The sequence below is a fragment of the Sinohyriopsis cumingii genome, chromosome 1, assembly GCF_028554795.1.
Source record: "Sinohyriopsis cumingii isolate HCF-2022 chromosome 1, ASM2855479v2, whole genome shotgun sequence".
Classification (NCBI taxonomy): Eukaryota; Metazoa; Mollusca; class Bivalvia; order Unionida; family Unionidae; genus Sinohyriopsis; species Sinohyriopsis cumingii.
Window position 1 is genome coordinate 191,999,748 of NC_142961.1, and position 19,326 is coordinate 192,019,073.

Below are 19,326 nucleotides of genomic sequence, written 5' to 3' on the forward strand. Positions count from 1 at the left end.
CGCTTGGAAAGAAGGGTTTAGTTCATATATCGACTATATATGGATTTTGCTGTGTTAATTACGAATAGTTATGGTAATGTTTTATCCGCAACAAACAAATTAGGATGAACAGTATGATCAGAAGACACAAGTGCATTTGCCTTCGAGTACATGGTACAGGGGTTGTTTTAAATAAATTATAAATCTATCAAATTGCCATTATTGAGAACTTTTAGAAAGTATATTCTTCAAGAATAACGGTCTCAATCAAATTTTCTGTGGAGACATACTGGATGTCAGATTAGCATCATTTTTATTTAGGATCAACAAGACATCACAAGAAATCCCTGGTTGATATGACTCTCAATTTTAATGATAACATGATTATCAGGATGGACATCAGAAGAGCACTATCTTTGTTTAAGGACCAAGTAAGACTTACATCAATGGCAGTTGATATAATTAATGGAAAAACTGTGATAGTTTTACAAGCAAAAAGAAAACAAATGCCCAATGTGTAACCCAAATTCTTTATCTGTAAAAGAAAACACTAAAACATTATTTTACTAGCATTTTTTACTGGCAAATAATAGATGTCATTCAACCTATTTTACATACCTAGATCACTTCCGACCAGAAGTGAGCTTGCTGGACCCACTGATACTCAACATTATCGTCATCAATCCCTTAACCCAAGAGGTTGCTGGGGCACCACAGTTGACTTTACAACCAATTCTCTCCATCTTTCCCTGTTCTCTACTGCACTTTGGGAATCTCCGAATTCCATGCCTGTCCAATCCTTAATTTTGTCTTCCCACCTCATTTACTGTCTGCCTCTTCTTCAGCACTCTCATTCTGTGAGTTGTAAGATTTTTTTGCCAGTCCAGATGATCTTGAGACATGACCATATCACTTCAGTCTGCACTTTTTTTTACAGTGGTTAAGAGCTCTTCATAAGATCTGATGGTTCATTGTATCCTTTTGTGGACTTCTTCGTTGGTTACATGGTCAACGTATGACATGTCTAAGATCTTGCGGTAGCATCTCATTTCGAAGGTTTGAATCCTTCTTTGTAGATCTGATGTGAGCGTCCATGTTTAACAAGCATACAGAAAGATGGATATGACAATCAAGTTCATCAGCCTTATTTTGGAACCAAGAGCAATGTTGGTATCTTTCCATACTGGTCTCAGCCTTGTTATTGCTGCTGTTGTCTGGGCAATCCTGCAAAGAATTTCTGGTTTGGAGCCTTCATCTGTGATAATTGATCCCAAGTACTTGAAGCTTGTGACTCTTTCCAGCTTCTGTCCACTCAAGATGTGCACTGACACTCAACAGTAAAGTGTGAATTTTTCATCTTTGACATAGTCGAGGGAGAAATGGAAATAGCTGGAGGATACTTTCCTCTGTGAGAAAACTTCTAAGAATCACTCAAATAGTGAAAAGGCACAAATGCAAGGTCTCTATAATGAGTGTGCTTCTTTACTAAAGGGGAAATCACTCTTGTCTGACTTACACTTGGGTAAGCAGATTACTTTTAGCAGTTTTGTTGTAAATAACAAGCTTTGGAGGACAGGATTTGCAAGTAGAGGATGTACTCCTAATGTACATGTATTATGATCGTGTAGTGTTTTTGAAGAATAACAAGCCTTGAAGGACAGGATTTGCAAGTGTAGAATGTACTCCTAATGTACATGTATTATGACTGTGTAGTGTTTTTGAAGAATAACAAGCTTTAGAGGACAGGATTTGCAAGTGTAGGATGTACTCCAATTGTACATGTATTATGATTGTGTAGTGTTTTTGAAGAAGAAATACAAGTTTGCTTCATCAGTAAAAATGTTAATATCTTTTTATATTACCACTCTGAAACTATAATACTAGAACTGTATGGACTGTTCCATTTAAACACACACTGTATCCAGGAATGGAACTTTTTATAAAAAATGTATGCCAGGTTACTCTGATTACTCAAGGAGTTCATATAAAAAGAAAACAAAATTCAAAACTGCATCTACATTAAAAGTGCCATCACTGGTATAATTTACTGGAGCAATCCTAAATAGTATTGACTTGAAGAAAATAAATTGCTTTGAACTTTAACTTTAAACCTATTCCCTCTGCCCCCAAAGTGCCACTTCTCAAACACATGGAAATTCTTGATCTGCAGTATAGATATCCCCAAGATAGGAGATTGCCAATTTGCAAGAAAAGTATAACATATACAGTTAAAATTGAATTAACCTATAAATGATTCCTCACCTACCCCCCACCCGACCATGACACATAATATATATTGTTTCAAGAGAAATGTTGGGAATTGCTTAGCCAGTTAAATTTTGCTATGGCCCATCAATTTCTCAAAAGGCCATTTGTTTTCCTGCTTCCTGTAGGCAAGAAGGCATGTCACTGGTCAATCAAGCAGGCAAGGTGGTTTTCTGATCTAGGGAGATCCAGTTCCTTCAGATCTGGACTGGTTGTAGATATGCTGATGCTAGGTAAGTACTTCATTACTTCCCATGAGTTTCCCATTACCTCTATCAAATCTCCAGTCTCCTCTCTCCCTGTGCCTATTCCCCAGAGTCTCCCCTCTACCTGTGCCTATTCCCCAGTCTCCAAACTCCCTGTTCCAAATCCCCAGAGTTTCCCCTCTACCTGTGCCAAATCCCCAGTCTCCCCTCTCCCCGAGCCATTTCCCCAGAGTCTGCCCTCTCCCTGTGCATAAATTCGTAGATTTAGCTGACATGGTTAGACGTTTCTTGCAAGCATGCTGTCTTAGTTAAAATATGCAGTTTAAAAACAGTATTACCCATCAGCCAGAATACCAGTGAAATATATTAACCAAATGTCAATTCTGGAGCCAGCTATCACTGGCATAATTAGCTTCTGAAATTTTATGATAGGTCCGCTCTCTGAACAGAAGAATAAAGAATGAATGAAAACATTAAAGAAAGACAAAAGTTTCTCACCAAAAATTGTGTGCTGATTTTAAGCTGTATTTTCAATGTACCACCAATGTCCTGATATTCCTCTAGCCTGAAGTTAGTTAAAAGAACTCGATAATCCGGAATAAAACCTTCATTGCTGACTCGAGGCATTGGAGGGATAATGCTTACATTTGGCAAGAGGAAAATGCTCGAGAAATCATCTGCAGCAAGTCTATATCGCCCTAATGAATCTATTAGTATACAGTCCTCTTGATCCATAACGTCAAAATCTGGATTAGCATTATACTTGAACTTTATGCCACTATCAAGTATGGCAGATGGACTGAGGAAAAATTCAAATAGTTGGCAACCTGAAAAAAAATGAGGAAAACATTATTTGATTGAAAACCAGACTGAGAACTACTGTCAGTAACAGAATTGTTTTAACCCAAACTATACACAGGCACTGACCTCATCATATATGATCACTGCAATAGATGTGAAATTGCCTTGGGGCTTTAGTAAACATTAGAATGTAATAACCCCAACAAACTGGTCATTTTAAAATATATCCTGCTAAAATTATAGAATGTGCTGATAACTACAGTTTTGTACTAACACACTTCAAAAAAAAAACAGTAACAAGTTGTACATGTAGCAGCAAACCAATCCACCCCAACAACTCAAATTGTTCTGTAACAGTTCCAAATTCAGAAGTGTTGATTTATATGGCCTATGTACAATCAAGTGACATGCAGCTGGTGTCTGGTTCTGTAGCCACATTTTAAGAAAGGAGTTAAAGGAACGGTGAGCAATTTGTTAATGTCAATATACTTAAACTTCTTCCACATACCACCCCTTCCCTCAAATGATGGAGTGAATCTATATGGGAAAAAGTGCATTACTATTCAAAAATTGTTTGAGATCAATCACTGGTTAACATCAATATTGTTTAATGATGAGCTCAGTTTCACAGCAACCTATTCAAAACTATCTGAGCAGTTGCATTCACAAAATTCTGTCATTGTAGCGGACATAATGGATGTCTGAACAGCACCATTTGCATTTTGGAACAACCAGACATCATAAGAAGTGCTTTAGTAAAAGCCATGTTGATATTCACTGCAGCAGACAAACTGGATCTGCAAGTGGCACCATTTCCAATTTGTACCAACCAGACATAATAAGTAAGTCTTTCGGTGAAATTCCCTTGTCAATAAGACTTGTTCATTCAGGAGGACTAACAATAACGAAATTTTCAAGGCAGCTTCTATGGTGACCATATTGGATGTCAGATCAGAAACATTTTTATTTAATTCCAACTAGACATCATAAGAAGTCTTCTAGTGAAAACCCCATGGCAATATCCTTCTGCTCAGAAGTAACTGTGACAAGTTTTTCAAGATGGCTACTGTGGTGGCCATATTGGACAACAACTTATCATCATTTTCATTTAGAACCAACCATACTTCATAAGAAATCTTCAAGTGACATCTCCATGTTGATATGACCATCCATTCAGGAGGTATCATAATAACACAATTTTCAAGAAGTTTGCTGTGGTGGCCACATTGGATGACCAATCAATGCCATTTTCATTTAAGACCAACTGGACTATGGAATGAATGTTTGTGCAAAGTTTCATGTTTGTTGTCCGAGCAGTTTAGGTGGAGTAGCAATAATAAAATGGACAGATGACTAACTACAGAACATCCCATAAGCTCTCCTGGTCTATGACAAGTAAATACACTGTTGATATTATCTTAGTTTTGACATATAGTGGATATCAATGTATTTTGAGCAAATATTCATAAATTACTGCATTTGTATGGGAACATATGAACAAGTTTTTTGGATGGAAATACTGCACGACCTCAGAAGTGCAGTATATCCAGCCGACAAATCAAGTTCATATTTTCCCATACAAATGCAGTAACCTTTTTATTATATGCTCATTTTCTTATTCAACTTAAGGCTTAATTATATCAACAAAATACACTGCAAGAAACAAAGTAACTGAATGTATGACATATTCCAAACTAAATACAAAAGTGCAGATTCATCATTACACAACTACAACATTATTAATGTGCACATAACTCCATCCAGATAAATTTGAACTTAGTCGTGTGCTGGTCTACCTAAAAATGAAATTTTGAGTCATACTGTGAATGAATTCGCATTGCAACAACTTTTCCATTTGATATCTGGAATGAATAGATTTCGGTATTTTTGTCGATTGTACCAAATTTCAAAATTGTGACCTGAATTTATTTTGTGACAATTCTACATGAAATACATCGGACTGAAGCAGCAAGGGAGAAGCGTGTTGACATCTGCAAGTGTGACTGTTCTGTCATGAATGTTTGAAATCAGAATGTGGTAAAAATTTAGTGCCACAAGATGAAATATATCTTGTATTAAATTAGAAGAAAAAAAATCTTTTCATTATATACCAAGCTTGCTCCAGAATAAAAGCTTAGAAGATTATATTCATTCTTTGACAAAACATGCTTACCAACACCTCCTTTTGGTAAATCCACCTCACTTTGACAAAACACGCTTACCAGCACCTCCTTTTTGTAAATCCACCTCACTTTGACATAACATGCTTACCAGAACCTCCTTTTTGTAAATCCACCTCACTTTGACATAACACGCTTACCAGCACCTCCTTTTTGTAAATCCACCTCGCTTTGACAAAACACGCTTACCAGCACCTCCTTTTTGTAAATCCACCTCACTTTCATAGCTTGATCATGTAAATATGGGACTTAAGAAAGCTGTAGCAATAGGTCGACATAATCTGTTGCAGTAAATTACATTACTGTCATTTTGTAAGCTATCTGACCCTATCTGAAAACAACGCAGGCCTGATTCAGCAATGCATCACAGTGGGTTTGTTGGTGTTGTCAAGTAAAGGGAAATAAGTCTTTCAATTACAATTATCAAAAAGATGCTAAAGAATTCAATGTTTATTTCATTTTGAGTGCAGTAAGGCTAATGTAATTGCACTTGGAATTTATTCAAAATTACAGCACAATTTTGAAATGTTTAATCAAGCTTGAGAACCCATGACATGGCTCATGTAATTTGGATTTGCAGAACTAAGAAAGTAGCTTTTGAGGAAATTCAGGATGTAAAACTGTAAGTATATTTTTTGCCATTTTTATTACCAGCTAAAGAAGACAGTTTATACTGTGTCACTTGCATGTTATTTGTAGGTACCCAGCAATTTTATGAAATCTAGCATCTATTGCATGCATAAATCTGAAACTTTGTATCAAAAAAGTTAATGCGAATGTAGCAAAGCAGTTGGTATGTGGCAGTCCACAAAACATCTGCTTTAGTTCATTCAGAAACAAATTTAACCAACCAAAACATAAACTGCCTACTACATGAGTGTACATATTTATTTACAAATAAAAAGTGCTGGTGTGTGCATCCATTGTTTGTTTACAATAGAAAGTAGTTCCTTTATGAGTGTAATATGAACTTGCGCATGAGTTCAATATTTATAGGTTACTGCATTTGTATGGGAAAATAGGAACGAGTTTTCGGAATGAATACTGCACGAACTTGTGAGTGCAGTATATCCTTCCGAAAAAACGAGTTCCTATTTTCCCATACAAATGCAGTAACCTTTTTATTATATGCTCATTTTTTATTCAACCTAAGGTTAAATTATATAAACAAAATACACTACAAGAAACAACGTAAATGAATGAATGCTGTATTCCAAACTAAATACACAAGCGCAGATTTGACATTACAAAATGACATCATTATTAATGCGCACATAGCTCCGCCCAGATATATTTGAACTTAGTCGCGCAGTCGACATAACTTTCGAAAGAAAATGGCGTGTCTAGTTAAAATTGAAATTTGCAGTCATATTGTGAATGAATGCGCATTGCAACGACTTTTCCATTTGATCTGGAGTGAATGTATTTTTGGTATTTTGTTTCGATTCGATGAAAGTTTGTGATTTTGGACTGGATTCATCTGTGCAAATTATACATGAAATTCATCGGATTGAAGTGGCGCGGGAGAAGCATATTTACATCTGCAAATGTGTTTCTGTTTCTGTCACTGAATGTCTGAAATCATAACGTGGGAAAATATGAAGTCTTTCAATTACAATTTTCAAAAGAACGCTATGGATATTAATGTGTATTTCATTTTGAGTGCAGTAAGGAGGATGCAATTGGACTTACAGAAATTACAGCACACTTTTGAAATGTGTAATCCAGATTGAAAACCTATGACGTGGCTCATGTAATTCCGATTTGCAGAATTAAGAAAAAACATTTTGAGGAAATTCAGGATGTAAAACTGTAAGTATATTTTATTTTGCCATTCTTATCACCACATAAAGAATACACTATATTCCTTGTCAGTTGTATGTTATTTGTAAGGACATGATCGTCTGTCTTTGATATAATGTAGCTAGCCTAAATCCGTAACATTGTATCAACGCGGAATGTGCCAAAACAGCTGGGTTTTTTGTGTGTGTACAGTCTACGAAACATGTTTTAGTTCATTCAGAAACAAATTTAGTACGCGAGTGTATATGATTTGTTTACAAATCAAAAGTGCTGGTGTCTGCATCTTTGCTTGTTTACAATAGAAAGTAGTTCCTTTATTCACGTGAATGCTATATGTGTATTGTCGCGCGCATTCAGTATTGGGGAATACTGAATGATTCCGACAATGTAAAGTTAACGGGGGAAAAAATGAGCATATAATAACATAAAATACTGAACAATTCTGACAATGAAAAGTTAACAGAGAAAAAAATGAGCATATAATAAAAGGAAATATTTCACAAGTGAAAAGCAAACATTTTGGTGAAGCCACAAGTGACAATACAAAATGTTTCTACTTCACAAATAAAGTATTTCCTTATATCTACTATAAAAAATTGATTATTTTATTAAATATCTTTGCTGCAAAAATCATCAATTTGCGTGGAATGTTTGTTTCCATTCTGTGCCAATGCAATTAACAACTGCATAACTCATCAATAAAAATTGCATAATTTTACAAAAAGTAAGGACAGTAATCTAACAGCTTCAAATTGTTTTTTGTCAAATTTGAAATGAGAATGAAGTGATTTTTTTTCTTCAAAAAATAATGTTTTTTGCTTGCACTGAAACAGTCAACATTGATGGGATCAGGATACAGTAGAATCATCAGAGACTGGTTGTATCCAATAGACATCAGACAGTGTGTGTGTGTGTGTGTGTGTGTGATTTGGATTTTTAATGTAGCTTTAACAATTTTTCAGTCATATCGCTTTGAAGTTTGCAGTGTGACAGTTTTTATAGTGATGTCTAGCACTGGGGCATCATGCCACAGACATGCAGCATGATGTTCCACCCAGTCACATTATACTGACACCAGGCCGACAAGTCCTAACACTAACCTCTTAATGCTGAGCACCAAGCGAGGCAGCTGTTAGTATCATTTTTGTAAGTCTTTGGAATGACTCGGCAGGGGATCGAACCCATGACCTCCCATATCCGAGGCGGACACTCTAACCACTTGGCCACTGGAGCAGTCAATAGACATCAGAGCATAACATTTTAAACAAAAGAATTTGGTTTTGATCTTGCTTGTTTCTACATTCATATGTGAATTGTGTGGCCTTGGCAAGCTTACAGTAAAGTAACAGCGACTAGTTTGACATTATGACTGTTAATATTAATTTCAGCTTGCAATAAACACTGATCTAACCCCAATTTTTCCATCATTTTTCAAAATGAATATGAGTGTGACAAAAGATAAAATCACTAATTAAACAATTAATTAGTATTATACAAGAGCTTTCCCCTAAACACTTGTATCTTGGTCACGGAGCATAACAAGTACAGCATGGGTGGCACTTAATATAAAAAAGACAGGTCGTGTAAATTCACATGCTCACAGTTCATATGGATAACTATTTTTAAATAAGTTAATACCTGAAATATACTTCTTGCCTAGAGTCTTTTTTTTACAGAAAATGTTCAAAGACATTCTTTTCAGACAAATGCATGTGGCAAATGGCTTAAAACATCACATGCCCTGACTCAAAACTCACATGCACAGCAAGGCCTTATATTTTTATTGTTATTTTAAAAAGATATCAAGACTGCTATAATTTATTTTTAAAAATACAAACTGCCTTAAATTTATTTATTTTATGTATGTATTTGCCTTTCATTAAAGTATACTTTCCAATTTTTGTGACCCTGTCTACCATAAATTTTGATCTGATTTCAATTAATTAAAATCAACCTTTATCTCCAGATCCTGGTGTATACTAGCACTCAGGAGTTTTGTTTTATGAAAATAGAAAAACTTCCCCATGTTTCACTATCAAAGATGAGCATGGGAATGAAGGGACTGATCTTTTTCTTACTTCAGTAAAACAATAACTTCAGCTTTGCAAATAATTCATGTCATAGTACCATGGATATGTCAAAATTACAGATAATACCTAATTCTATCAATAATATCCAAGGGCAACCAAATCTTTTGAACTAAACATTAAAATACAATGCAATTATCTCAGTTCCTTTATATATATATATATATATATATATATATATATATATATATATATATATATATATATATATATATAGTTACGTATTTAGGCTCAAATAAACAGCAACACAAGAAAGATTGAAAACAACAAGAAAACAACAAGCTTTAAAAAATTTAACAAATAATTTATTTTACTGGAAAAATACTGTTAAAATGAAAAAAATAAGAACTTACTGTTTTAAGAATCAAATCCAAAAATAATCCAATAATAATCCACAAATAAAATTTTACAAGTCCTAATATTGAAATGTTCTAATGAAATCAAGTTCAAGTCCTGATGAAGAATCCGAGATGGAAGGTGATGATGTATGCTGTATCCTGTATTGTAATGTGGTCTACAGTTCCTTGTAGAAACACAAGAACTAATCCAGTGTTTCAAATCCGAATAACATTTTTAAGAAATGTCTTTGTTCAAGAATTCTGTATCAGCACTCAAAAATATTCCAGAGAAATGAATTAGTCTTTTTGAATCCAAATAATTTCAATAAACATTACAATGTAATTCCCAAATTGACATAACAAAAGAAACACCTTTACGTCTCAGTGTTTAGAAGCCTAACTGTGATTATTTCTCTAAAACGATGGTTTAAAACTTAATTTTATGCATAACAGATGCCCAGATAAGGGTCATGTGATCATGTTTACATAAAAAAATCATGTAGCTCCTGTATGTCCTTGATAAGAACCAATCATTTTACTCCTAAAATAAAAGTTGTTTACTTCACTAAAAACTATTTCCAAGTCGAGGGTCATGTATCTAACACAGCCTCGATCTCAACCTTATTATTCCAACAATAAAAGTAAATTAAAAATAACTTGTTCACGTGGCTGTTACTAATTTTTAATTAAGGTCAGTAACAATGTCAGCCTTTGTTTACAAAAATAAACAGTCAAGGTCAAACTATTTTCTGGAAAACAGAACTACATTATTTTGACATATAATGAAAGAAAAAAATAGAAAGATTTTAAAACTTACAAACAATTAAATCTTATAAAAATTAAATAACATATACATAACTATATATATATATATATATATATATATATATATATATATATATATATATATATATATATATATATATATATATATATATATATATATATATAGTGTGACCCTGCTATAGCACGCTCTGTTATAAAACAAATTCAGATATAACACGGTTGTGGTGTGGCTCCTGAAATTTCATATATATGTATATTTCTCATACACAAATAAAATTAATTCTAAAAAATATGAAGGAAAAAAAAGTTTATTATCATTTTTGGGAAGAGATCGCATATGAATAATACAAGACAATCGTGGCATGGCTCCTAAAATGTTATGTGTATTTTTCTCGTACAAGAAAAAGTAGTTTTTTCTTCTTAAAAGTATGAAAAAAAAATGTGTAAATAATTGTATTTGAATATTTGAATACAAATATTTTCCAGTATCAGCAACAAGCTGAAATAAACTAAATGGTACTGTTCCCCATTCGTCAGTTATGTACTCCACTTCATACACAAAGTTTATGGCTTTCAATATAATTAAGCATACAAACTTCATAAGGTGTTGGGACTTCAAATGGAGCCCCAGAAGTGGGCTGAACATTAATAATTTAGCACTGTATCTCAAGAACTTCAAATGAAAAACGTAATATTTTGTCAGCACACTCAAGGTTTTCTTGAAAGTAAATTAGATAACACTTCTTTTTCTGATGGCAACTCACATAGAATATATGTAATGGGTCTGATCTATCTGATGGGCAACTCACATAGCATACATGTAATGGGCCTGATCTATCTGACGGACAACTCACATAGTATATATGTAAGGGGCCTGATCTATCTGATGGGCAACTCACATAGTATATATGTAATGGGCCTGATCTATCTGATGGGCAACTCACATAGTGTATATGTACAGGGCCTGATCTATCTGATGGGCAACTCACATAGTATATATGTAAGGGGCCTGACCTATCCAGATTAAGAGGGGTCCTGGGCATCAGGATCATCAATTTCTTCAGCTCTGTTAAGGAATTTTGAAGTCATTTCAGTGTTTACACACTTTTCCCATATTAACATAATTACAATCTGTTCATCCTCATTCCTCATGGAGAGAGAGAGAGAGGTGGGGATGTATGATGGTGTTTTGAAGAAGAAAATGAAACACAGAAGAAGAAAAATTAAATAGGTCCAAGTATGTAAATATGTTTGAATAAAATAAGGCATATATATATATATATATATATATATATATATATATATATATATATATATATATATATATATATATATATATTCTGAAATGCAACAAGAGAGTAGTTAAAAGAGTGATATCTACATTGCAGCAATAAATCTGTATACTGTCACTGTGGCAATGTAAATTTGATAATGCCAATCTGGCAATATAAATTTGATCATGCCAATGTGGCAATATAAATCTTCTCCTACTCACATATTTCAATATCTCATTATAAAATATATAATAAATGAAAAATTTCAAAATTACTGCAAGCTTATCATACAAATTAAGAATTTAGAAAGAAAATATGTTCTTTTTTTCCTAAAAAGCATAAATTTTTACATCAATTACACGCTCATTAATTGGCATGAAGATAATATATATAGAGTCATAAGAACTTACTTTTCAAATTAAATGCCAGTACAAATTCCACATCAGTGACATTTTTCAATACATTGTCTACTTTTATCATGAGATAGGTCTGTTTGCCTACAACAGGGGAAGGAATTTCCAGCTCACAATATCCTGTTGAATCAGTACAGTTCAAAAGCGTAGAATCCTTAGATGGAAGGTTTTCGGGCTGCACATAGGCTATCACTGGACACGCTGAAGCTGTTTCTGATGTTCCATTGGCATGTATTATGCAAGTCTTGATGATCAGTGTGTATGACACAATATTACTATTCAGAGTATACCTGAAAAGTGTATAACAATATTCAACACTACCTCACTATAATGGCCTTCATTATAAGACTATTCATGTTATAAGATCATTGATCTGATTTCATAGTGCTAGTAAAATTAATTGTATGCATCACGCACTTCATTATAAGGTGGTTTCACTATCAAGCAGTATACTGTATGGCTATCAGTGTTATAATGAGGGAGTACTGTATAACTCTTATAAACATCATCATCATTAACACTATTACCACTACTACTACAATTATTATCACTACTAGTAGTACTAGTATTATTATCATTATTTTAATTATTTGTGTTATTATTACCACTATTATTATTATTATGATTATTATTATCATCATTTCTACTACTACTACTATTATTGTTATTATTATTATTATTATTTATACTATTATAATTATTTATGTCATTATAACCACTATTATTATCATTATTTCTACTACTACTATTATTATCATCATCATTATTATTATTATTATTATTATTATTATTATTATTATTAATACTATTGTAAGTATTTTTGTTATTATTACCACTATTATTATTATTATTATTATTATTTCTACTACTACTATTATTATTATTATTATTGATAACAAATCTGTAATGGGGATCAGAATACAAGATCATTTATAGCTGAACTTACCTGTACAGACATATAAACAGTAAACACATGTCTAACTAACCTTTCTAGACCCTCAAAATTATTTCCATGTCCCCATAATGATTATTACACATTTTAAAGTGCACATGAATGACACTTCATCAAAATATTCACCTCACACCTATCATCAGTGTATATTGATAATGACCTCCATTTACTCTAGTAACAAATATCTGCTGATTTATAATTTTCATAAACCTTCTTTGGCTTAAAAGATTTTCTAAGCTTCACAAATGAAATATAAGAGCCAGTGATTATATCATACAATGAATTTACAATACAAAAATATATTTAATATATGTAAACAAATTCTACTCTTGATACACTGCTGCTGACATTCCAAGATCTTCCATCTTTCATCGCAAATTCACTTTCATTCAATGGGTGCCAGTTTTGTGGATTTGTTGCTTGCTACAACAAAAACATTAAAAGCCCAAATTAACCAAGATCCATCTATAGTACTGAATCTAGGTTTGCTGCAGAGTGTTTACAGTATTTAGTCCAATAACAATCTTGGCTTGACAGAGACATGTAATACAGACAAGAGATATGACAGATACTAACCAATCAAATCAAGGTACAATCATGCTATTTGTGGCCTGGAAACTTCAAACAAAAGTCATGCTGTCTTGAGGATATTTTCAATCAATTCTTAATAATAAATGATCCATTTAAAATTAATTTTGGCACCAGCTATGGATATTTATACCATAAATGACCCACAGGACTAAATATTTTGTAGCAGGCTGTCACGAACACGCATTAATTGCATAAGAATGATCTCCTGATGCAACAACGCATATGTGATCCATGAATTTAATTTGATTTTTATTTTAAAAAATTGCCGAAAAACATAAACTTTAATAAGTACTAAAATACAACAATCCAAAGTAATTCATCTTCTGAATCCAAATGGGGGTAGGGGCAGGGTGCATTTTGTATTATTATCAAAATCTAAAGCATATTTTTATGGAAATGTTTGCAAGACTATACCAAAAATATAATTAAGCAAAGGCAATGAACAAGTCAATACCTTGTTACCCTGGTTTAAAAAAAACCTACAGTCACAAGAGCGTGAACATACACTCTGCTTTGATGGTAAATATGATAATGCACTACTCTAAATACATCTTATAAGACATGCAAACTCCTTCTGACACCTTACATGCAATGTTAGTCTCTTCAGGCAATTAGAATGAGTTGTCCCCCTTTGTTTACTTCCTCCAATGACGCTTTTTGATTAAATTCAATGTAGTGTGGAAATATGTGTTCCACATTGAAAGTGGAACAATAATGTGTGAGGGAATGTACTTACTTATATAAGACTTGGCTGTTGCTTTGAGCTGTACCCAGCTGAATTTTTTGTTCTCCATCAAGAGCCAGTTCTGGGATTTCTTGAAAAGCTTGAGATGTGACTGTCACTATCATACCATAGTAACAAGACTTGCTAAGCCCCTATACACAAAAATGAAGTTTGTGACAATATATGCATTTTTCAAGGTTATCATCCAAGATTAAAATAAAGTGTTTGAAAACTGAAGGACTGTCAATCTTCCCTGACATTTCTACAACCTTGCAACAAAAAAAAAAAGATTAAAAACCAACACATGCACTTGCACACACACACACACACACACACACACACACACACATTCTAATGGAATTTATGCAGAAGAGAGAAGGAATTTTATCATCATATAAATGCCTATAAATCGTCTGGTTATTACAAAGTTTATGCAGGTTTGATACATTGGCTTCCATACTAACTTGCCTAATTTCAAATCCTACCCAGGAACAGTTGGCCTGTTTGAAAAAGATGAATTGATTCAATTTACCAGAAAATATGATCTTTCATAGGCATATCCTTTCTTAACGAAGCAAGAAAAGAAAATATTTGGTCAAATATTTTGTAGAAAAGAGTGTTTTGGATAAAAGTGCTTTGGTTTCAATCAGTAAATCTGTATCAGTCTCTGACATAAAAATAAATGACTTAGAGTTAGAGTTAAGAAAGCTGAAACTTCAGAATGATAAAGAAGAAGAAAAAATGCAGTTACAAAAAGAACAAATGCATTTACAAAAAGAAGAAAAACAAATGCAGCTGCATTTGGAGAAAGAGGAGAGATAGAGACAGAAGCAAATGTAAAGTGAGAAAAAAGAGAGGGAATATCAATTTCGAATAAAAGAAATGTAGCTGGCAAGTGAAAAGTATATTCCCACTTTGGATACAAATTCAAATTTAGATATTACTAAGAATATTAGGTTACTGCCCGCTTTCAGAGAAAAGAAGTAGACAAATATTTCGCTCCTTTTTAAAAAAAATTCAGAAAACTTCAAGTGGCCAAGTGCTTTGTCCTAGTGACAACTATTGGATTTCATGAATTGCCTCCCTTAGTGTTTAATGCCAACTAACCAAAAGCATCTAACACTGGTACACTAAACACCAGCCAAAAGTGGTGGAGGCAACTGACTTAAAAAGGATGCTTTTTAAGTTTCACATCAAAAGTATAACATGTACGTACCAGAGCGAAGACATTACAAGTGTATTTGAGTTCAAGGTTGTACAAATATGGACTGGCAGTGGAAAATTGCTTATTTATCAGTCCATTCAAGCTGTTTGCTCTCCTTGTCTTGATCATGTAGGAACAGTGTTCAAATCTGAACAACTTAATTTTGATTGGATGAAATTCACAGATTCAAAACACAGAAATATCTGCTAGATAGGCCGAGGTGTATATAGGGTTATCATATCGAAATCATGGCAAGCGAAGATGGGAGTTATCAGAAAAATTATACTATAATTTTAAAATAATTATTATTATTATTATTATTATTATTATCATTATTATTATTATTATACCTTCTGCTGGATTTTGTCTGAATCTGTATTTTTTGGAATAAAAGCTGCAGCAAACCAAGTTCCTGGCTGTGGGTTGTCCACAAAGGTACCAATGGTAACATTGTTACTATGGGCCACACTGGTATAGAGTCGACTGCGATGCAGGTAGAATGCTTCTGGATATGACTCATTGTATGGGCTTATTAATGGGTAACTACCATGCTGAAAATAGCTTAAAAGGAAATAATAATAATGGTAAATATAAACATGCAATTTACATGTGAGACTTCATGATTATGGAGTTTCATGACATAATGTTTCATGAAAGAAGTGTGAGATTCCATGATTATGGAGTTTTATGACATGATATTTCATGAAAGAAGTGTGAGACTTCATGATTATGGAGTTTCATGACATAATGTTTCATGAAAGAAGTGAGATTCCATGATTATGGAATTTTATGACATGATTGCTTACTATTAGTGTCGCTGTTTCAAACAAGCAGTGTGAGATCTCATGATTATGGAGTGTCATTTGATGACTTGCTTACTGTTACAGACACACTGTTTAAGAAAAAGAACTTGATATTAAGTAATTAACCAAAGTATGTAACAAAACAAAAATCACCAAATAGTGTACAATAACACAGTTATATAAATAAACCATCCTGATAACAAGGACGTAAACAACAACTGCAACAACAAAGACAGAGTTCCCTGCCACTAGTAACTCTCAAAAAATATCATCAGAACCCCACCACAATAGATAACTGCATTTTTTCATGCTGTAAAAAATGCACAGAAATGTCAAAACAACATGAATACCATTTATACACACCATTCTAAGTGAAAAAAGGGGACCCAGCTCACAAAATCACCAAAACCTCTCTGTGAAATGATATGTGCTTCTTACCAGTAAGGCCAAAACAAAAAGTATGTGTTTTATATTGTACTGGTTTTAAAATTAGGGTATCAGTAGATATGTAAATATAATATAATGACTAGTACATGTACATATAATGTACTAAGAACTTCAAGTCATGGGCTAAACTGGCTCCATTAAATGCACAAATCAATTTCAGGAATTTTTTTCTTAGTTTTTTTTTTTTAAAACACTACATATATATAATAACGATTGGTATTAATAATGAACTGTGCACTTCAAGTGCTGTGCTAAGCCAGGTCAATTAGTCAGCTTGATACACAAATCAATTTCAGGAAATTGTTTTTTGTTTTTTAATCGAGGAGGGTGCTAGGGACTGCAACAAAAAACAGAGATGGCCAGACAACAAGAAACACACAATCTTTTGTGCCTAACATGACTGTAAAATAAACTAATAAAAAATCAGAACTACTCATCAAAAAATGAGACTCTAATTGCACACATAAATTTTTGTTTCAAAGATGGATGGTCAAGAGAAGACACTTCTGAGTACTGATAATCTGGTTTTTGTAGCAAAATGACAATTCATACTTCTGACTCGATTAGTAAATGTTAATTTAGTATCTAATACTGATTGCTTGAAAACTATACCAGCTGAAAATATATACTGTAAATACTTATAAGTTGGGTCCAAATGCAAACAACATAAACCCTGATCTGCTATCAACAGTTGTTGTTGTTGTTGTCGGGTTTAATGCCATTTTTCAGCACATGATAGGCTATGCATGGCAGCCAGTATTAATGGTGGAGGAAGAACCCGGGAAAACCCCGGGAAGAACCACCGACCCATGAGAAGCTACTGGCAAGCTTTCTCACATACCCACACTGGCCAAATCCTAGACTCGAACCCATGCAGACAGAGGTGAGATGGCAGTGATCCATAACAAAGAGCACTTTAGACCACTTGGCCACTCAGGGTCCCCTGCTATCACCAGTAGAGCAGGGTCTATGTTCTTTGTTCTACTGATTACTCCTTACACAGACTCAGATCTTAAAGCACTTTTTGAGATGGCAAATCTGAATCTATGCAGTCTGCAGTTGGATGAGACTTATAAGTGTATATATAAGGTAACTCAGATTTAAATTATTTAACTGGGACGAGTTTAATTAATATTTGTCATTGGTTGTTGTGTGCAAGTCCAAATACAGTATGAAATACTTCTAGCTTCAAGCAACCTGAAACAATCATTCTTAATATAGATCAATAGACATTAGAAACTTGAAATGAAAAATACCAGTAAACAGGTAATTAAGACAAAAGTGAGCACAACAGCGTTTTCAATTTTGACAATTTATCAAAGTATGTACAAAACTAGGGAAGATTACAAAAGCTATGATGGTGTGAGATTGTTCAATAGGAAGAGTGGACATAATAGTTAAAGTGCCACATAGAAGAAAACATTTATGCTGTATATACTTGCTTGTAAGTAGAGTTAAACTGCAAACTGTAAGTACCAAGATCTGCCATCAAATAATGTGCCTGAAGATCTGGGTCTACGCAGTTTGCTAGGAGCAGCAATCAGAATCAGAATAAGCAACTGAGACCCTCATATTATGGCACATATAAATTGGCAGATCAGGACCTATTCCATCTGAAGTTGGACTCGGCTTAGATATGGATATATTATGGTATTTATAATATCCACACAGTGTAGTTATCATAGGTGTTTCCCTTGGCTAGATTAATCTATGTTACCCTAGGATCAGCTATGTACATTTACTTCTTTATGACATCAATCACATGATGTAATCGAAGCAGATAATTTTATAACAAACTAAACAAAAGACTTTTTGCTATTCTTTAATGTTTCATCCAAAAATGATGCATACAGTGGCATGGACATGAATATTTCCCAGGTGTGTTGACAGAAAAGAATAATCAAATTTACAGTGTGGGGCAAAAGATTTGTATCTCTTATTCCCCACATGTCTGACTTCCCTACCCTGCCCACATACTTTGGGACAATTTTATGCATGCCTCAAATTTAGCATATTTCCACTCAGTGTTGAAGGGGCTTTGGAGACTCAAAAAATTTTAAGGTCCCAAATGGGGGTGAGGGTGGTTAGGGTATATGACCCAAACAAGCAACAGCATGCAAAAAAGAATGCTATCTTTTCAAACAAGCTTATTCAAAATTAATGGAAAGTCTAATTTGATAATATAAAAAAAAGAAAAGAAAATCTGTTCCCTTTGAAGCATTTAATACACTTACAGAGAAAATAATTGGTAGACATTGCATTGTCGAATACAATCACAACACATATTCCAACACTCACATGAACACAACCAGACAGACATTTTATATCTGCCATACTATGATGTGTCACTTGAAAAACAATTTTTGATTGACAAACCCTCCAACATGGTCAAATTTGGAAAAAAACATAATTTTCAAATAATCTTAGAAAAAGAAGAAAAAAGTGATATTTTATACCACCACTATACATGTGC

General features: G+C 33.5%; 1 protein-coding gene across 1 annotated transcript in view; it reads right to left on the bottom strand.

The window, feature by feature from the left end:
• The window catches only part of LOC149808591 (post-GPI attachment to proteins factor 6-like), a 74,564-nt gene that overhangs the window by 51,185 nt on the left and 4,053 nt on the right, over nt 1–19,326 (bottom strand). The window contains exons 3-6 of the mRNA XM_089979696.1: nt 15,954–16,164; nt 14,412–14,551; nt 12,130–12,422; nt 2,949–3,277 (exon numbers count right to left, since the gene is read on the bottom strand). Coding sequence (XP_089835822.1) covers nt 2,949–3,277; nt 12,130–12,422; nt 14,412–14,551; nt 15,954–16,164 — 973 coding nt within the window. The remainder of the gene's footprint in view (nt 1–2,948; nt 3,278–12,129; nt 12,423–14,411; nt 14,552–15,953; nt 16,165–19,326) is intronic.